The 19,823-nt window shown below is 60.2% G+C and overlaps 7 protein-coding genes across 7 annotated transcripts; 3 read left to right on the plus strand and 4 right to left on the minus strand.

Moving 5' to 3' along the window:
• Positions 1-994: 994 nt before the first annotated feature.
• Positions 995-4,709, minus strand: BDZ90DRAFT_183873 (hypothetical protein). Its single transcript, XM_025503798.1, has 2 exons — positions 4,454-4,709; positions 995-4,381 (listed from the first exon to the last, which is right to left on the minus strand). Exons 1-2 carry the CDS (start codon positions 4,591-4,593, stop codon positions 1,144-1,146), a joined length of 3,378 nt encoding a protein of 1,125 aa, XP_025361639.1. The 5' UTR covers positions 4,594-4,709; the 3' UTR covers positions 995-1,143.
• A 441-nt stretch (positions 4,710-5,150) lies between these two features.
• Positions 5,151-6,049, minus strand: BDZ90DRAFT_183866 (hypothetical protein). Its single transcript, XM_025503797.1, has one exon. The coding sequence runs from the start codon at positions 5,926-5,928 to the stop codon at positions 5,257-5,259; it is 672 nt and encodes a 223-aa protein (XP_025361640.1). The 5' UTR covers positions 5,929-6,049; the 3' UTR covers positions 5,151-5,256.
• A 352-nt stretch (positions 6,050-6,401) lies between these two features.
• Positions 6,402-7,185, minus strand: BDZ90DRAFT_232603 (ribosomal protein L22e; the record flags this gene model as incomplete). The annotated part of the gene is made up of 2 exons (XM_025506320.1): positions 6,402-6,900; positions 6,994-7,185. Coding segments are annotated over 2 exons (377 nt in total), but the record flags the coding sequence as incomplete, so codon positions are not given.
• A 276-nt stretch (positions 7,186-7,461) lies between these two features.
• Positions 7,462-9,207, plus strand: BDZ90DRAFT_264871 (putative rRNA pseudouridine synthase; the record flags this gene model as incomplete). The annotated part of the gene is made up of 2 exons (XM_025508645.1): positions 7,462-7,688; positions 7,783-9,207. Exons 1-2 carry the CDS (start codon positions 7,569-7,571, stop codon positions 9,205-9,207), a joined length of 1,545 nt encoding a protein of 514 aa, XP_025361642.1. The 5' UTR covers positions 7,462-7,568.
• A 187-nt stretch (positions 9,208-9,394) lies between these two features.
• Positions 9,395-12,484, minus strand: BDZ90DRAFT_232604 (coatomer subunit gamma). The gene has a single exon (XM_025506321.1). The coding sequence runs from the start codon at positions 12,381-12,383 to the stop codon at positions 9,429-9,431; it is 2,955 nt and encodes a 984-aa protein (XP_025361643.1). The 5' UTR covers positions 12,384-12,484; the 3' UTR covers positions 9,395-9,428.
• Positions 12,485-13,156: 672 nt separating this feature from the next.
• On the plus strand, positions 13,157-15,668 carry BDZ90DRAFT_183881 (hypothetical protein). The gene has a single exon (XM_025503799.1). The coding sequence runs from the start codon at positions 13,516-13,518 to the stop codon at positions 15,316-15,318; it is 1,803 nt and encodes a 600-aa protein (XP_025361644.1). The 5' UTR covers positions 13,157-13,515; the 3' UTR covers positions 15,319-15,668.
• Positions 15,669-15,972: 304 nt separating this feature from the next.
• BDZ90DRAFT_252970 (Pre-mRNA-splicing factor RSE1) lies at positions 15,973-19,791 on the plus strand (the record flags this gene model as incomplete). Its single annotated transcript, XM_025507778.1, has 1 exon — positions 15,973-19,791. One exon carries the CDS (start codon positions 15,973-15,975, stop codon positions 19,789-19,791), a length of 3,819 nt encoding a protein of 1,272 aa, XP_025361645.1.
• Positions 19,792-19,823: the final 32 nt, after the last annotated feature.

A 19,823-nucleotide genomic window follows, 5' to 3' on the forward strand; every position in this document is an offset into this window, starting at 1 on the left:
GCTGGCTGAGGAGGAGGGGGCACAGTCGTCTCATTAGGTGTCGTGGGCGAGTTGGCGCTGCTCGACGATGAAGAGGCTGATGAAGCCATAGATCCGGCTGAAGAGGCTGACACGGACAGCTGCGAGGCTGCACCCTGGTGTGCGTTGTTCATCGTCGTGTGGAAGGCTGCCATGTACGAAGGGCGACCCGTGGATGTTGAGACCGATCCTCCTCCTGCTACGCCTTGACTCTGACGGCGAGAGAAGGGGATGGGCAAGGGAGAAGCGGGTGACGACATTCGTCGCGCTCTCCGAATTCAAGACGAATGGATCGAGTGGAAAGAAGCGGAGCGTCGGAAGGGTCGGGTGTTCGTTGTTTCTGTGTGCGAGCAAAGGACTTGCGTGCCGTTTATCGTCGTTCCTGGGCAACGCGCGAGGTCAAGGGGATGAATGGACTCTCAACTCAAGCAATGTCGATGATGGTCGTGTGGTGGGAGTCAAAGAAAAGGGCGGAAGAGATGGCGGCGATGATCCAGTGGGACTAGTCTGTGAGACGCCGTCTGCCGTCTGCACTCGGTCACGGCCGGCTAAAACGCTCCATTGGGCCCACAATCAGATTTGCCTCGTCCGTTGTCTCCGCTGCCCACCTCGCGGCCCTTCACTGTCGCGGCCGCGCTGCGCTCCCACGTGGAGAAACTCGATGGCGCCTTCCGCCGTGTCTCTCCAAGCTCATTCACCTGCCTTTGTCTCTGGCTCAGCGCGCTCCGGTCGGCATGCTATGGATCTCTCTCTCTGTGGATCAGACGGTGTGGCAGTTCATCCTTACAGGTATCCCCGTCCTCCATGAGACGCCACCTATGTCCCTGATGCCATCGACCTCGGTTTGGACTAGCCTTAGCTTCTGGGCTGAAAGGAGGCTTTCGTGGCACATGCAACGCCGGGCAGCTGGTGCAAGAGCAGCAGGGGTATATTTTCAAGCGCAAATGAACAAGGGCAGAGACAAGAGCGCCACAAGATGCAGAAGATGTAGCAGTACAAAAGTTTCCAGGAAGCCTCCCAAATACGCGCTCGAGCCGCCAGAGCCCCTCAGTCTCCTCCATTCCAACACCACCCCTACGGTCACACGAATGTCGCGCTCCCCTTCCGGCGAACTTTCGCCAGTCCTCATGACGTGGGACTCGTAGTCCTCAGCGTCCTCATGTGCACCGGCCTCAGCCTGGCCGTAACAGCGTAGATCTGCGCAGCTTCAACTGACGACCCTTCCAGATCGTCGTACGTACTGCTCCTCGCACTAGTAGTCGTACTATTCGACCCAGTCGCCCATCCCGCGTCCGTCGTGGTCGCCACAGAGTCAGGACGCCTCTGTTGCTGCTGCTGCTGCTGCTGGCGGCGAAGCCACTGTCGCCACTCGTTGCCCGCTCGCTCCAACCCGTCTTCCCCGTCGTCATCAGCGTCGTCGCGTAATTCCTCTTTCGAAGCGCCGTGATCGAGTGGCCCGAAAGAGCTGTGCGTCATGTCCATCGCACGAGGTTGCTGGCGAGTAGCCATGAGCGAGTGATGACGCGAGTGCCCTCCGCGACGCGAAGCTGAGGTGGAAGAGGAGTGAGTGCTCAGCACTGATGAGCGTCGGCTATTCGTGCCGCTGTTGCTGCCGGCGCCGAATTGATAGAGGGAAGCGTGCGAGGCCAATGAAAAGCGACGCGAGGCTGCTGCCGCGTCCTTCGTCTGCCAGGGTAGGGTGGATGGCGGAGGCATCGCTGACGCGTCATCATTGTTCTCCTTGTCTGCGGCAAGAGCGGCGCTGCGCATGCGACGAGGTGGCGTGGCCATCTTCCTCGGGGGCGAAGTGAAGGCCGACTCGCGGTTTTTGGCGGGCGTCGATCCTGCGATGGGAGTCATTGCGGCGGAATCGGCCTCCGCAGCACAGCTGAGAAGGGGCGCCGAGCGCTTCTTGCCCATTTGACGGGGTGGAACCGGAAGGCCGATGGAATGGCTGACTGGCGCTTTGCTCATCTTGGCCACCGATGCAGCGGGCACGGCGTTGGGACGAGTCAAGTCCTCGAAGGGGATGCGTGGCCGTGTCGAGGTACTCTGTAGCTGCTGATGAGAGCGCGATGTTGGGAGATGGTGCGTAGTCTCATGACGACCCTCATCGGCGCGCACCTGCTGCTCCTCATCCGCAAAGATGCCCAGACCCAAAGTCGAGCTGGCGCTCTTTTTCCTCGTCCTCACATTGCCGCCCAATTCTGCAGTCGCGCTCATGCTCGGTGTCAAGGCCGGGCTCGTAGCCGCAGCCTCGGAGCGCAGGTCACGCTTGGCCTCAGCAGCCTCGTAGGGGCCCAGTCGTCCGATGGCGTCCATACGGGAGACCATGACCTCGGGCGGGAGGATCCGCTCGATGATCAGCGGGGATGGCGTGTCTTCAGGCAGCGGAGAACCGAAGACGGTGTTCGAGCCTTCCGTTGTCGGTGAAGAAGGAGCAATCACCTCGCAGATACGACCGGGCGACTTGCCTCCGCTAAGATCACGGCCGGCCGTGCCCAATCGCATCATCTTGTTGGCGCCCTTGCCAATGATCCTACCCAGCCCTGTAGGCATCGAAGTCGACGAAGGCAGGCCGGAAGCACTACCATTTGCCTCAGTCTCCGTCGCAGAGAAGGAACGCACCGGCTCGTGCGGAGCGACGGTAGCGCTACCCGTTGCAGGGAAGACCTCGCGCACGCCTACACGGGAAGCAGGCTTGCGATGAACGGACTGCGCTCCAGCAGGTATGCTTGGCCGGATGGAGGACTTGAAACTGAAAGCTGCAAACCGACTGGTAGCTTCCTCGATGCCAATGGGCGTGCGAGGAGTTGGCGGCTCCGTGGCCGTCATCGAATCATCGCTACCGACGTCACGCGCTGCGCGGTTGTTCGATGTGGAAGACGAGGCGTTGCTCGACACCTTGGACCGCATGGCTGAGGAAGAAGGTAGCGGCGGCGAGCTCATCCATGAAGCGCCGCCCATCCCACTATGAGCGCTCGACTCAGGGAAAGGCAGCGGGGCGGCGGCTGCCAATGGGTCTGGCGCTTCCATTGTAGGAGAACCAGCTTTGCGCAGCTCTGCGAATCGTTGCATGGCGTGTCGTCGCTCGTTGCCCATGATCTCGTCGAGAGAGCCATCCTGAGCTGGCTCGGGAGTGGGTGACATGGCTCTGTTCGGCTGGAACGTCGAGACGAAGCGCTGCGGGGCTGATTGTGGAGCAGCCGTTGTTGACCGGGAATGCGGCTCGTCTGGCGTGCCGCCACTCTTGAATAGTGCGAACAAGGCCATCGGCGAGCTGGCTCTACGGTCGCTCTGCACCGACGTGCGGTGATCCCCAATGGAGCTGACAGAGCGACGCATTGAGCCGAACGTGGACTTGACGCTCATTCCCGAAGACGTGTTGGGACGAGACGAGCCAGCCATCGCATTGCTGCTCGTATTGCTGCTACCGGAAATGAGACTGAGCCTCTTGCCCGTCTCAATGGACAAGCGGCGAAGACGTCGGCGAGGTGCGGAAGGCGGGACGACAACGCTCTCTTGAGCAGTCTGGGAGGCGTCGCCTGACCCGGCGGACGACTCGACACGTCGTCGTCGCGCATTGTTGCCAGCATCCTCCAGGAGATCCGTGATGGAAAGGCGCGACCGTACGCGCGTCATGGCGCCGCCCCAGCTGGAGCCCGACGAAGTAGCAAGGGCGCATTGTTCGCCCTTTGGCGGTCGAGAAGATGGAGATGCTGTCAAGGAGCTTTGTGCCCTATTTGAGGGCTCATTGCTGGGAGGCTCAGCTCGCTGAAGCCACGGCGAGATCATTTCGGCCCATCGCGTCATTGCTGAAGCGCTCGGAGCTCGCACGACGACCACAGAAGCTGAGTGGTCCTCTTTTGGTGAAGTGACGGCTTCGCGACGGAAGCGATCGCCGAGTGCACGATCGCTCCCACCACTCTTGGGGCTGAGCCTATTGAAGCTCGAGACGCGAGGGCGGCCAGGCAGGCGGAGCCATGAGCTCAGCCTCGATGATGTCTGTGGTGGCGAAGCCGCTTCGGCTGGCACGTCTGGCTCCTCTTCCGCGTCGACTCTAAGGTTGAAGCGCGGTGCTGTAGCTGGCGCGGCATCGCCGCTGGGCTGCGGACTCTTGCGCGGGGCGATGTTGGCTGAACGCTCAAAAAGGGCGTGCAGAGACCCGCTCGTAGCAGCGCGAGGCAACATGGAAGACGTGCCGCTCGATCGCCTGCTGGAGAGTGAGGGCCTCTTTTTGAGGGAAAGGATCAGCTCAAAGGGCCCCTCTGAGGCTCCCCATGATCCAGAGGTCTGCAGGCTGTCGAAGGAGCTAAGCTGGTACGTCGCTGCGACTAGCGTGGGATCAGTCGCAGCAGCCACTCTGTGCACGGGAGAAGAAAATTTAGCGTCTCAGAGTCTTGCCAGGTTCGTCGTCGCGATTCTGCGTGCTCACCTTGAATGGTATACGTGTAGGCTGCCATCGAGCAGTGCGCACCACTTTTCTTCCCACCTTCCCGAAAGGTTGACGAGCAGACTGCCCTCGTATGTCGGAAGGCGGTGAGCGCTGGTGCTTGCGGCGGCTGCGACGCTCATCGTGAGGTTGCTGTAGGTGGCAAATAGAGCTACTCCGAGCTTGTGCTAGGCCCTCGTGGCTGCTTCAGCGCCGAGGCCACCAGCCAGCATGCGAGGTGATGGCGAGCGCCTTGTGAGTCGACGCGGGCCCGGTGATGCCGGCGAGAGACGATGAGGAGGGAATGAGGAAGTGAGGGAGCTCGAGGATGATGAGGTGGGAAGAGCGAAAGGAGAGGATGATCCTTTGTCGACGATCAATATCCACCTCGTGTTGTCACCCAATCTGAGCAACTAATTCGAGGTGATTGCAAGCACGCCTCCTTCCTTCCCGCAGGCGCGTCCGCGTCCACGTCCAAGCCGTCCAAACGTCGAGGCAGGCTGGGCTCTGCTCTGTCTGTCCTTGCCTTTGTCTGTCTGCAGGGCCCAAGTCGACCCAGACGTTCGGCTCTCATCCTCGTTTGCCCATCGTCCATCGTCCGTTGTCGGATGTTGCATCTCGCTGCACCTCTCACACTCAAGCTGTCACATTATTTGGCGGCCAATGTGGATGTGTTGCTTTCGTCGCCTGGCTCTCTCTGGCCGCTGCTCCGTCGCTCGCTGCGCCCGAAGATTGGCTTTTTCAGGTCCGTCGCGCTTGACTTTGACCCGCGCCGCCGACGCTAGTCGACGTCAAAAGCAAGTCAGTCACCTCAAGTCAAGACGGGGCGAATCTCGCTTGGCGCCCGCTCCGGCCCCGCCGTCCGAGCTGGAGAGCCAGCTTAGCGGAGGGCCTCTTGAATCAACAACACGTAGAGGCCACTTTTGAGGCTGGACGCGACGCACGCAGCTACGGTCCCGCCTGCGTCGCATACGATTTATGGTCCGCCGGTCTCTTTGAGACCCCCGCTTCGAATACGAGAGGCGCGCGCGCCGGATAACAAGAAGAGAACGAAGATGAGCATCGTCTGTTTGTCCGTCCCGAGAGTCTGAGCTTCTGAGATGCCGGTAGTGGCGTATCATTGGCCCCCGATGGATGCACGACCAGCTGCGAGGGAGCGTGTGGGCGAACCTCTCCACGAGCCAGACCGCCAACGGGCCAAATTCACCTCGAGTGGTATGAGGACCACTTCTTCCGATCGTGCTCCGAGGTTGCGCTGAGACAGAGAGCAATTTGGCGTCGCAAGGCGAGCAGAGCAACGATGGATAGCGAGCCGCAGAGGCGCCTGCTAACTCCCGCCCTTCATATGCATCTATCGTGTGCGAGTGAAGCAGCCGCCGCTGTCCGTCGCAAGGTCGAAATGAGACAGCTCGACAAAGTCGTAGGCTCAGTGATGTCCAGGCATGGGAACGAAGACGTCCGTAGACTTGCTCAGTCATCGCACAGCCAATCGTCCTTTCACATCGATCCCGCTCGCCCGCCTTTTAGCGTGGACGCGCGCCTGGGCCGCACAAAAGGCAAAGCTTAACAGCACGGCAAGTCAACGGCGACCTCGAGATGAGAAAGCAGATACCCCAATCATGTATCTCGCAGCGGCTGTCAAGAACATGCACTCCCTCTGATATCGTCTGATATGCAGTAGAGAGTGGTTGTTGGAGGACAGCTTTGGAATGATGAGCAGTCAGTCGAGCTTCTGCTTTCATCGGCCGCGGCAGTGGCACGGCGGGGAGAGCGGCAGGCAGGCAAGCGATCGCAGTCCAAAGCAGCATCGTCGGCGCCGTTGCCACGTGTAGTGAGAGTGAGAGGGGCCAATGTCGTGTAGTGAGAGCGAGGGGCCAATGTTCTATCTGATCCAACCGAGACGTCCTCGAGCATCAAGAAGAGCATTCGCCCTGGTCCTCTAGCCTTTCCCCCGGGAGCCTCCGTCAGCTACGACCCGCTCCTGATTCACTCGTCACGCACTCGCTGGCACTCCTTCAGGCGACAAGCATTGCTGCGGGTGGTGAGTCTGTATGATTGGCTAGACGGCCCCATTTTGATGGTGATACAAGGGTGACGGAGCACTCGACGCCCACTGATCAGCCCGCTGTCTACGCTCCGAGCGCTGCGACAGCGGTCAACGCTTCCCCATGCAACGACAGCTGAGTTCGTCAGACTTGGATTCCAGCCCGGACGACCCACCCATCCCACCTATCCGTCAATGGCGAGTGCGGTGCAGTGCAGCGCTTACTCGTCGTCCTGGTCGTCACCGGCCGAGACGTTGTAGAATCGGACGATGAAGCCACCGCCGGGCTGGGCGACGACGCGCAGCCAGTCACGGAGCTGAGAGCGCTTGAGGTACTTCTTGGTGAGGTACTTGAGGTAGCGCTTGGAGAAGGGGATGGTCGTGGTGATGTTGATCTTGCCCTCGCCTGGCGGGGAGATTGACAGGCGTGAGCAAATTGATCTTTCCTTGACTGCTTGTCACAGCTTTGGTCACTTGCTGCCGTCTGTCTGCTACTCACCCTCACGCTGGACCTTAACGACGTCACCGAGCTGGCCAGCCTTGCCGTCAACCTTGATGCGGTCGTGGAGGAACTTCTCGAATCCAGCGGCGTCGAGGATTCCGTCAGCGGCGGGTCCGGAGAAGTCGATGAAGTACTTCTGGCCGGCGGCCTTGGACTTGCCAGTGGTGGGCTTGGGTGCGGCGGGCATGTTTGCGAGATGAGACGAAGTGGTATGTGGAAGGGAGCGTTGACTCTACCAAGTGTTAGTCTGGCAAAAGGATGAGGAGAAAGGGAGAAGAGGAAGCCAGTCGAGCGCTCTGCAGTCCTCTGCCTGCGGAGCGGGACGCAGAGAGTCAGACAGGCCGCGGCGCAGCGAAAAAGAGAGGCGGGGTCGAGGTGAGCCACGTGGTTGACCAGTCTGGAATTTCGCAAAGTCGGCTCCCGCTCGGACGGGCAGGTCGACTGGAGTCGAGATGAGGACAACGACGACGACGACGACCGTCGAGGAAGGCGGATCTGAAGCTCGAGCGCAGCATCGTCATCACCACCATCACCACTTTCACCTCGTCCTCACCCCTCTCGTCATCGTCGCCATGGCAGCCGTCGCATCTACGTCTGCTCAGCAGCAGGCAGCGGGCGACTTCATGATTCAGCCAGAGAAGACGGGCCCCGTCCTCAACACTTCTCAGTGGCCTCTGCTTCTCAAGAACTACGTGAGCAACGAGGCGGCGGCGGCGACAGTACAGCATATATGCAGCGAATCGCCCCTCTGACATTCAATCTTCTCCCTCCCCTTTCGCTCGCCAGGACCAGCTCCTCGTCCGCTCATCCCACTTTACCCCCATCCCTCACGGTTGCTCGCCGCTGAAGCGCGACCTGCAATCCTACGTCAAGTCGGGAGTTATTAACCTTGACAAGCCCTCGAACCCCTCCTCACACGAGGTGGTCGCTTGGATCCGCCGTATTCTTCGCGTCGAGAAGACGGGTCACTCCGGCACTTTGGACCCCAAGGTCACAGGATGCCTCATCGTCTGCATCGACCGAGCCACCCGTCTGGTCAAGTCGCAGCAAGGAGCAGGAAAGGAATACGTTGCCGTTCTGCGACTGCACGATTCATTGGGAGATGTCAAGAAATTGCCTCAGGCAATTGAGACTCTCACGGGAGCCCTGTTCCAGCGGCCGCCCCTCATCTCGGCCGTCAAGCGTCAGCTGCGTATCCGTACCATCTACGAGTCGAAGCTCCTCGAATTCGACAACAAGCGTCACCTCGCCGTCTTTTGGGTTAGCTGCGAGGCTGGAACCTACATTCGTACGCTCTGTGTGCACCTGGGACTGCTCCTTGGCGTCGGCGGTCATATGCAGGAGCTGAGGCGTGTTCGCTCAGGAGCCCTCAGCGAGAACGACGACATCGTAACGATGCACGACGTACTGGACGCTCAGTGGCTGTATGACAACCAGCGCGACGAGTCGTACCTCCGCCGCGTCATCCGCCCGCTCGAGTCGCTCCTTGTAGGCTACAAGCGTATTGTCGTCAAGGACTCGGCAGTCAACGCCGTCTGCTACGGCGCCAAGCTGATGATCCCCGGTCTCCTCCGCTACGAGGCCCAGATCGAGCTCAACGAGGAGGTTGTGCTCATGACCACCAAGGGAGAGGCGATTGCGCTCGCGATTGCGCAGATGACGACGGCGGATTTGGCGACGGCGGACCATGGGATTGTGGCAAAGGTCAAGAGGTGCATTATGGAGAGGGACACGTACCCGCGTAGGTGGGGTTTGGGACCCAAGGCGATCGAAAAGAAGAAGATGGTCAAGGATGGCAAGCTTGACAAGCATGGAAAGCCGCTGCCCGGTGTCACGCCGGATGCGTGGACCAAGGGATACGTAGACTACGCCGGCGATGCGGGCAACGCGGGCGCCGCAGCAGCAGCGAGTGGCAGCGGTGCTGGTGCCAACGGCAATGAAGCAATGGCAGCTACGGCAGCAGCAGCAGCGGCAGGCGCAGCATCAGGTGTCGAGGCAGCAGCGGCGTCAAAGAAGAGGAAGGCCGACGAGGATGACGATGACGAGGCCGATGAGACAACGGCGACTGCGGGCGGCAAGCACGATGGCGAGACGGAAGAGGAGCGTAAGGCGAGGAAGGCGGCCAAGAAGGCAAAAAAGGAGGCAAAGAAGGCCGCGGCTGCAGCAGGGGGTGAGGAAGATGGCAAGAAGAGAAAGAAGGAAAAGGCGTGAGCCAGAGTCGCGTGGTCCTCTTCTTGTCTTGTAGCCTCGTCTTCGCATCTTCTATGAGCATTCATTCATGATCGTCACAGCATCGCGCGCACGCAGTGAGGCATGAGAGTTTCGATAACAGTGGAACGCAGCGTTATCGTAATCGACTGGTGGCATTGTTCATCGATCTCGTCGGACATATTCTCGCCGTGCTGCTGCTGCTCCTCCGCGATCTCGCCTCCTCAGATCGCACTAGCCACAAGATCCACTGCCCTCTGGTGTTGCGCTCTCACAGCCAACTCGAGCCCGACGCCCTGCTCAGCACTATAGGTCATCCTCGCCCTCACTAACGTCTTGCTGCTCTCAACCCCACCGCCCGCCGACGCTGCACCAAGCACCACGCTGCCCGCAAGATTGAGCGTATGCACACTCGTCGAGCTAGGCGCCTCAGTCCCACCGAGCGGGCTGAGTCCGAGCAGTGGGACCAACAGATCGCATGCGTCCCTCAAGCTCGCAACTGCAGTAAGGGCATACGTCTCCGTCGCTTCCGCACCAGAGGAGGACAGGTCCTCCCACTCCCTTGCAAAGTCACAGAAGCGCCCCTCAACATAGTCCGCCACTCCGAGATCGAGCGCCTCAATCTCGTACGAGTCTTCGAATCCTTCCTCGTCTGCCTCGCCTGTCGAGGGGTCCACCTCTTTGCTCGTGAAGCGCAACGTCGCTGACAGCTGGCCTTGCGGGTAGGCGTCTGCCTCGGTGCGAGTAAAGGAAACGTACACCGTCCCGCTCGGATTCTCCTGATTGAGCAAGCCGATGGGCAGGATGAAGTCTTCAGTGAGTCCGGCTTCGTCAGCTCCACCGACAAGGACAGCCACATTCTCCAGCACAACCTCCGGCAAGGTGTTGGTGACGTTGAATTGGAGGACGACATTGCGGGCAAAGACGTGCTTGACCGCTGTGACGACGTATTCCGTCTCGCGCTCGGTGAGCTCGACGGGCTTCGGGGTGGACTTGAGGAGGGGACCATACGAGGAGAGTTGGGGGATGGCGGAGAGGGTCGATTGGTAGTGGGCACGTGTGGCAGCCGCTGATGAGCCGTCGTCCAATCCAGCGCCAGGAAGGGCATTGCTGGCGGCGCCTGCCGCAGAGGTGGATGCCGTGGAGGGACCACTGCCGCCCTGCGAGGCCATGGCTACCTTGCTCGCTGCTTCGGCCTTGGCGCGCAGTGCTTCTTGCTGTGCTTCTTCGCGGGTGATGCGCTGCACTTTACTCGCGTCAAAGGCTGCTGAGGACGGGCCTGCAACTGCCTCGCCGTCTCCTTCGACTTCACCGTCTGCACCGGTACCGTTGGTAGCGACGCCGGCCTTGCTGAGATACTTCTGCAGCCTACTCTCCAAGTCCTGCAGCTTGAACGACGATTCGTCATTAACGAGTCGCTGTGCCAGCTTCGTGTCACGCAGCAGCCTCAGATTGAGTGCCGCTCGATCCCTGACCTCGTCATCTACATCGTCCAAGCAACGCTGGAGCAGCACCTCGATCCTCGCACTGAGCGCCTTGTCCTGCACTCCAAACTTGGCCAGCGCATTTACGGCCGCTGCCCTGACGATTGCGTTCTCCAGGATGACTCGATTGTAGATGTAGCGGATGTACTTCTGTGGACTCGACATTTTTGGTCCCTCTGCTCCCAGTACGTGAAGAATGCGCACCGAGAGCTTGGTGAACTCGCAGTCCTCGATGAATTCGCAGAGGTGCGCGAGGGCCGCCTCTTTGCAGTCGGCAATGAAACGGATCATGTCGAAGATTGCCTCCACCACTGCACGCTTGAAGTCGTACCCGCCTTCGTCGCGCAGCACGCCGGAGAGGAAGGCAAGCATGGCGACTTGCTTCGAGGGGAATTTGAGGCAGAGCGATCGGATGGCGTCGACTACGATGACCTTGAACTCGTCGCTGATCTCGCTCATGAAGGTGCTGATCTGCTTCATGAGTCTGTCGACCGAGGCTTCCGTGCCCGTCTTGAGAAGCGTGGTGATGGCGTACGTGGCCACACTGCGGTTCGGGTCGGTGATGAGGTTCTCCATGTCGACGTTGCAGCTTGAGACGGCAGCGGGCTGGTGCTGGGCCAGCTTGGCCAAGGTACGAATGGCTGCGAACTTGAGCGTGGACTTGGAAGAGGAGAGGAAGAGCTGAAGGATGGCAATGGGCTTCTGCAGCTCAGTCGAGGTGACGCCGCGCAGCTCGCAGATGGCCTTGGCCGCTTCGTAGTTGACCATGTCCGACTTGTGACGGAGCCAGTTCTCCAGGAGCTCCAGCATGACACCTCGCAGATTGGGGTCGTCATCTGCGATCTTGGCTGCGTAGCGAACGAGCATGCAGAGGGCCATGGGGCTGCGCAGCGTGATCGAAGCAGAGCCGCGACCACCACCGGAGGCGCCAGCGAGCTGCTGCACCAGCTTGATGACGGCCATGCGGTCTCCCGAGCGGATGAGGTAGAGAAGGCCCAGAGCGTGGTACTGAACAATGTAAGAGCTTGAAGGGATGCTCTGGAAGCCGCTCTGTTGTTGAGGCTGGGCGCTTCCTCCGCCAAAGTAACTGCCCATGCCGCCGAAGCCGGCCCCAAAGGCACCGCTGCCACCACCGCTGCCTGACTTGGCGCTGAGGGCCTCTTGGACCTCGTTGCCCCATCTGCGAACGACATCGCGAGCGCCTACTTGGAGCTGGTACGAGGAGACGAGAGCTGCAGACGCAATGGACGAGTTGCGGTCGACGATGGCTGACTTAAAGAATCGCTCCAGTCCTTGAACCATGGACGCATCGACGACGCGGCTGAGCGCGCGAATGGCATTGGGACGGTAGACAACTTCGACGTTAGGCTGCATATCCTTCATGATCGATGCGGTGACCATGATGACGTCGTCAGCCAAGGGGCAAAGCTCCTTGATGGCCAGATAGACCATCTGACGCAAGGCAGGATCGCGATTCTGGAAGAGCTTGGTGCAGCCAAAGAAGAGCGTGGTAGCTTCCTGCCTGGCGAGCGTCTCTCCCGTGTATAGGAGGTAGAGGACCTTTGTGAGGACGATGCGGCATTTCCTCGGGGATACTGGCGTCTCATTGAAGACGCGAGCCTCTTGGACCACGGACGCCTTGTCCTGGTAGAAGGACCCGACGCCAGCCTCTTCGTTCTTTTTGCTCAGCGACATGGTGCGCGAGACGAAGAGGTAGGGAGACGAGCGGGCAGAGTGAGTGTATGTAGGCCTTCCTCGAGGCTGGAGAGGGTGATGATGAGGACAAGGCTTCCAAGTCGTCGATCGTCGATGTGTCGTTCTCTCGCACCAGCCACGCCCGGCCAGCGATCTTCGACTGGCACGCGGGGGGGCGCTCAACACGTGGCCGCGACTTCACCTCCCGCGACCTCACCTCCGCGACCTCACCTCCGCGACCTCACCTCCATCTCCATCTCGTAGGCCATCCGAGCGACGAGAGCGCAAAGACACAGAGATGCCCAGTGGGACGCAGCCCTCATGACGATCTTTGCTATGTTTCCTGTTAAGCGTGATCCTCTGCTGCCTGCCTGTCACCACTTGGGGTTGGGTCCCCTGGATGCCACTGCTCATTGCTGGGCCACTCCAAGCGCAGGATCGCCACCCCCTCCATGACACTCGCCGACCAGTCCCTGAGCTCAACCATTCTCTTCACCGAGAAGCTGCGCATTTACTTGCCACCATCGTCGCCGTCGTCACCGTTGCTTGAATACGGCTGGCTCCTCGCCCATCTCTCGCTCCCGTTTCAGCCCGCCCGCCCGCTCACCCTGCTTGCCATGTGCGGCTGCTCAGCGTGAGTTCAGTCGCGGCGCTGCAGCCTTGCCGCTCTGACCCAGTGCCGCGCCGCCTGCTGCCCAATGAATTTGGGCCCACCCACGGTCGCTGGAATAGAACGACGGCATGGGCGGGCGGCAGGCTGAAGCGGCGTCCGGCCCAAAGGTTCGAGGCGAGCTCAGTGACGGCCTCTCGGTCTCGGTCAGCGACGGCTTCAAGGGCGCATGAGTCGAAGCCAAGGCAGGCTTGGAGGCAGGCGCAAGCGCAGCAAGCGGCAGCAAGTTGTCCTATCCCCCGCGATATCATTCCACCTCGACTTCTTCGCATTGATCCCCACGCTACCATCTCAACGTCGCATCGCATCGCCGCCTTACTCCCTTTGCGATCGAGATCATACTCATCTTCCCGCCGAGCGTTGTTGCGGCTACCCCTCGGGGTTAAAAACAAAGGACCGATTCGTGATCATCGAAATCGTACTGCCCCCCGCTCGAATTCACCTTCGTGACTCAACGACAGGATGGCTTCCTCGAACCAAAACTTCTATTTCCCTCCCAGCCTGGGCGAGGCTGAAAAGACGCCCTCTGATCAGACGTCGCCTGACAAGGACACCAACGTCAATCAGCAGCCTACCTCCATCCTCGCTGGCCTAAACGCATTCGACGGCGATGAATCGACAGGAGCCGATGCCGAGAGCACCGCCAGTGCCAACTTTGCCGACCAGCTCGCCCTCTGGACCAACGCCAATTTCTCCTTCGATGGGCCTACAGGCCATGCTCTGCTCCTCGACGAGGACAAGGACGACGACCAGAACCAGCCCAGCGGGAGTGGGGGCAATCAGAATGGGCAGCAAAATGGCGTTGCCCAAGGCAACGGGGGCGGCAACAATGGCAATGGCGACGTAGCTGGACATGACGGCGTCCCTGCTGAGCCCACGCATCGCGACCACAAGCAGCAGGCTGATCAGCATCAGCAGAGCCAGTACTTTGCTCCGCCTTCTTCTGCTGCGGGTGAAGGGCGTAGGCCTGGACGGAGTACGGGGTTCCGCGATGAGCTTGCTCGTCGCAATGCCGAGAACTCGACGCCAAATGGTACCTCGGGCAATGCTGGCGGCAGCGGAAACGGTAGCGGTGACTCATCTCTGCCTTTCTCCGTAGGCCAGAACGCCTTCTCTGCGTTCAGCGCCAGCGACGATGGTCGTCAACAGCAGCAGCAAGCGGCTCAGCCTCAACTTCAGTCCCAGCCTCATCAGCAAGCTCATCAGCAGCAGCAGCAACAGCAGCAGTCCGCCTCATTCAATGCTCTGGGCAATTTCGGCGGTGTGCCGTCCATGTCTCCTGACCTCTTGCAAGCCCTCGCCTTCCAACAACTCCTCTCCGGAGTGCAGAATCCCTTCGCGCAGGGCATGATGGGTATGAGCGGCTTCAATCCTGCCTTTGGTGGAGCGGGCGGTTTTGGCGGCATGGGGATGCTCGGCCAGTTCATGCCGAATGCCGTGGATGCTCAACAACAACAGCAGCAGCAGCAGCAGCAGCAACAGCAACACCGCTCTTCGTGGCAGTCACAGCGGGGTTCATCCAATACGCCGTCAGACGACGAGCTTGAGGACGACAGCGCGAAGCACACCAAGGCGTCCGGCTCCACCTCCTCCAAAGCGTCGGGCAAGAAGCGTCGCGTCTCCTCTGCATCGGCAAGCAAGTCAGAGAAAGCCAAAGCGGCCGCTGAAGCTGCTGCAATCGCCGCAGAAGAAGCAGAGATTGGTCGTGCAGCCCGCGAGGAAATCCCCCCTCTCCAGCTCATCGACACGGGCAATCCAGAGGCCGACGCAGAGGCCAATCGCCTCGCCATCGAAGAGGACAAGCGTCGCCGCAACACTGCTGCGTCCGCTCGCTTCCGTATCAAGAAAAAGGCACGCGAGCAAGCGCTCGAGCAAACTACGAAGGAGCTCGAGGGCAGGGTGAGGGAATTGGAGGAGCAGAACTCTGCGCTTACGACCGAGAACGGCTGGCTCAAGAGCCTCATCACCATCAGACCAGGAGGCAACGGTGTTGCGACCAACGCGAATGCATTGGGCGGAGGTGGTCTAGCAGGAGCTATGGGCTTCGTCTCACCGCAAATGGCCGCTGCAGCAGGCATGATGCCGCCTCACTTCAAGGACGCACAGCAACAACAGCAGATGATGATGTTCGCCAATGCTCAGAACGGCGATGCGAGGGATACTGGGCTGCGTCCTCGTGGCGTCGGCACGGCTGAGGCTGGTGGCTCTGGCTCTTCCTCTCAGCGATCTCAGAACGGTAAAGGGAAGAGGGGACGCGACGAGTAGGCGAGCAAAGTCAGCTCTCCGCCGTCATTTCGCCCGCCTCTGGCTCCTCCCCCACAAAAGTCTCACATCATCTACTATCCCTTCCCATCGTGTCACCCTTCGGTCCACCCCCTCTCCTCTCCCTCGCACTCCTTCCTCTATATCCTCTTCCCATAGACGATTCGTGTATTTAGTCCAGTCCAACCTGTTCTCCTAGCTCTCAGTCCAACCTGGTTGTCAGATCTCGTGTTTCTCTTTTGTCGTTTCTTCTGTATCTCTTTACGACCTCCAACAGGTCACCTCAAGGTCTCCAACAGACCTTCTTTTAATCATTCAGCCAGATCACTCGTAGACATCAGCGTTGCGTGAGGTTGAGGTGGTGTGGAGCGTGAAGCAGCCACGGCGAGGAGACGGACGGAGAGGAGAGACGGGAGCACGACGGCCCATCCGCTCGTGCAGCTCAGCTTGAGATCTTCGCAGACGACATTCTACTTCCTCGTCATTGTCATCCTCGCCGTCTTTCAAGGCTCCGTTGCTCGTCTTGCTTCGCCTACGTGGACTCGTAGAGCGTACGACGCAGAGTTTGACCTGACGACGACGGCGGCGTCGGCCCCCTCCCTTCCTTCCTTCCTTCTTCTTCAGCATCTCCTTGGCCACCTGCCCTCCGCCGCCGCGATGCACCTCTATAACCTGACCCTCTCGCCGCCCTCAGCAGCGACAGTCGCTGTAGCCGGCCAATTCTCTGGCACCCGCAAGCAGGAGATCGTCGTCTGCCGTGGTGGCTGCAAGCTCGAACTGCTCCGCCCGGACACCACAGTGAGCGGCAAGGCGCATGCCATCTTCGAGCAGCACACCTTTGGCGTCGTGCGTAGCCTCGCTAGCTTCCGCCTGACAGGAGGAAGCAAAGACTACCTCATCGTCGGATCTGACTCGGGCCGCATCACCATTGCTGAGCTTGACGTCAAGGCAAATGCATTTGTCGTCGTGCATCAGGAGACCTTTGGTCGTTCAGGGTCGAGGAGAATCGTACCGGGCCAGTATATTGCGACGGATCCCAAGGGGAGGGCAGCAATGATTGGGGCGATGGAGAAGTCGAAGCTGGTCTACATTCTGAACAGGGACGCAGCTGCCAATCTCACCATCAGCAGCCCGCTCGAGGCGCATAAGCCCAATGCGATTATCCATGCCCTCGTAGGGCTCGATGTAGGCTACGAGAACCCTACTTTCGCAGCACTCGAGGTCGACTACGAGGAGGCCGACAGAGACTCGACGGGCGAGGCGGCAGAAGCCACGCAGAAGTTGCTCACGTACTACGAGCTCGACTTGGGTCTCAATCACGTAGTGAGGAGATGGTCCTCCCCTGTAGAGAAGACGGCCAATCACCTCGTTCAGGTGCCCGGAGGGTACAACCAGAATACGGAGCGATGGGAGGGTCCAGGAGGGGTACTGGTATGCTCAGAGGACTACATCACCTACAAACACAGCGTAGGGGAGGAGCATCGCGTGCCTATGCCAAGGCGCCTCAACCCTCTCGATGACAATGGCGCCTCCAGCTCCTCAAGCGCGCCACGCCGAGGCAACATCGTCGTCTCTTCGGTATGCCACCGAATGAAGAATGCCTTCTTCTTCCTCCTCCAGAATGAGGATGGGGACCTCTTCAAGCTCACCATAGACCACCAAGACGAGGATGTGCGAGCCCTCAAGATCAAGTACTTCGACACTGTGCCCCTCGCCTCTTCCCTCGTCATCCTGCGCGCGGGTTTCCTGTTCGTGGCAGCAGAGTTTGGCGGGTCGGCTCTGTACTCCTTTCAGAAGCTGGGGGACGACGATGAAGTGCCGACGTATTCTAGTGCGGATCTACCCGAGTTGGGGATGACCGAGGTCAAGGTCGAGCCGCCCACTTTTACACCTCGTCCATTGGACAATCTGCTCCTTACCGACGATCTGCCCGCTCTCGACCCCATACTGGACGCAAAGGTGCTCAACCTCCTCGGAGGAGACACGCCGCAAATCTTCACGCTGTGTGGGCGCGGGCCGAGAAGCACATTCAAGATGCTGCAGCACGGCCTAGAGGTGCAGGAGGCTGTCAGTTCTGATTTGCCTGGTATTCCCAATGCGATCTGGACGACGAAGCTGAGCGAGCAGGACGAGTATGACTCCTACATCGTGCTCAGCTTCGTCAATGGGACGCTCGTCCTATCGATTGGCGAGACGATCGAGGAGGTGAGCGACTCTGGCTTCCTCACCTCTGCGCCGACGCTGGCCGTCCAGCAGCTTGGCGCCTCTGCTCTGCTACAGGTCCATCCAAAAGGCATCAGACACATCATGGCAGACCGTCGTGTGGTAGAGTGGGCGGCCCCTCCTATGCCCGATGGCGAGCAGACGAGCATCGTAGCTGCGGCCACCAACTCACGGCAAGTCGTCGTTGCCTTGGCTCCAACAAACGAGATCGTCTACTTCGAGCAAGATCTCGACGGGCAGCTCAACGAGTATCAGGAACGCAAATCCATGGGCGCGCCCATTGTGGCTCTCAGCATAGGGGACGTGCCGCAGGGCAGACAACGTACGCCCTACCTCGCCGTTGGTTGTGAAGACCAGACGGTGCGCATCGTCTCCTTGGACCCAGAGTCGACTCTGTCGCCTATCAGCATCCAAGCCCTCACAGCCCCGCCGCACAGCATCTGTATCGCCGAGATGCAGGACGTGACCGTCGATCGCAATCACCCCACCTTGTTCGTCAACATTGGCCTGAAGAACGGAGTACTACTGCGTACGGTTCTGGACCCCATCTCTGGCCAGCTGACAGACACACGAACCCGCTTCCTCGGTGCCAAGCCCGTGCGACTCGTCCGTATCAAGCTACAAGGCGGGGCACCGGCCGTGCTCGCATTGAGCTCACGGCCTTGGCTCAACTACGCACATCAAGCTCGCACCCACTTCACGCCGCTCTGCTTCGACGCCCTGGATCATGCGTGGACCTTTAGCGCAGAGATGTGTCCTGACGGCTTGATTGGGATCGTGGGCGGGTCGCTGCGAATCTTTACCGTCCCCACGCTGGGTACGAAGTTGAAAGCAGACTCTGTTGCCCTCTCCTACACGCCGAGGCGCATGGTGGCCCATCCGGACGGCAGCGGGCTCTTCTACATCGCAGAGGCGGATCATCGTACCCTCTCACCCTCGGAAAAGGAGAAGCGAATAGCCTCCCTCACTCGAGAGCCAAAAGTGGGAGAGCGAGGAGTGCTTGACCTCGACCCAGTGGAGTTTGGGCCCCTCCGAGCTGAAGCAGGGAACTGGGCTAGCTGTATCCGTGTCGTGGACGCGAAGGCGAGGGAGACGACGCATGTCGTTGAGCTGGAGGGGAATGAGGCAGCCTTCAACGTTGCGCTCGTGCCGTTCGCCAACTCCATTGACCCGACGACGGGGCAGCCGGAGATCTTCCTGATCGTCAGCTCCGCGCGAGCCGCGACGGTCACACCGCGCTCACACGCGCAAGCCTTCCTCACCACGTATCGTCTCGTCGCGGGCTCAAATGGGCGCACATTGGAGCTCCTCCACAAGACAGAAGTAGACGATGTGGCTCTCGCCCTCCGTCCCTTCCAAGGCCGTCTCCTCGCCGGCGTGGGCAAAGCGTTGCGCATCTACGATTTGGGCAAAAAGAAGCTCCTTCGCAAGGTGGAGAACCGCAATTTCCCCACAGCCATCGTCGCGCTGGATACGCAAGGTCCGACGCGTATCGTCGTGGGGGATGCGCAGGAGTCCACCTTCTTTGTCAGCTACAAGGCGGGGATGACGACCGGGGTGGCAGCAGGGGACCCGGCAGGGCAACAACCTCGCCTCGTCATCTTCGCAGACGATACAGTCCCGCGATGGATCTCGGGTGCGAGCGCCATGCTCATGCTGGACTACGATACCGTCATTGCAGGCGACAAGTTTGGGAACGTGTTCGTCAACAGGGTACCCAGTCAGGCTAGCCATGATGTCGACGAGGACCCGACTGGATTGACCGTCCTGCACGAGAAGCCCTTCCTGCAGGGCGCACCAACCAAGTGTGAGCTCCTCGCCCACTTCCACGTCGGGGACGTGGTGACGAGCTTACAGAGGGCGGCGCTCAGCCCCGGAGGACGGGAAGCGGTAGTTTACACCTGCCTGGGCGGCACCGTCGGAGTATTGGTACCCTTTGCTAGTCGAGAAGACGTAGAGATGCTCAGCACCCTCGAGATGCACATGCGGACTACGTCGCCCTCTTCCTCTTCCTCTGGCCCATCAGCAACAGCTCCTGGGTCCGCGTCGTGCTCGCTGGTGGGGCGAGACCATCTGGCGTACAGGGGGAGCTACGTGCCTGTCAAGGCGTGTGTGGATGGCGATCTCTGCGAGACTTTCGGGTTGCTAGCGCATCAGAGGCAGGCGGGGATTGCTGAGGGTTTGGAGGGTGAGAGGACTCCTGCCGATGTAAACAAGAAGTTGGAGGCGCTGAGGATCGGAAGTGCGTTCTGAGCGGGCGAGACGAGCCAACAGGGAAGAGAGGA

Source organism: Jaminaea rosea (genome assembly GCF_003144245.1).
Source record: "Jaminaea rosea strain MCA 5214 unplaced genomic scaffold BDZ90scaffold_8, whole genome shotgun sequence".
Lineage (NCBI taxonomy): Eukaryota > Fungi > Basidiomycota > Exobasidiomycetes > Microstromatales > Jaminaea > Jaminaea rosea.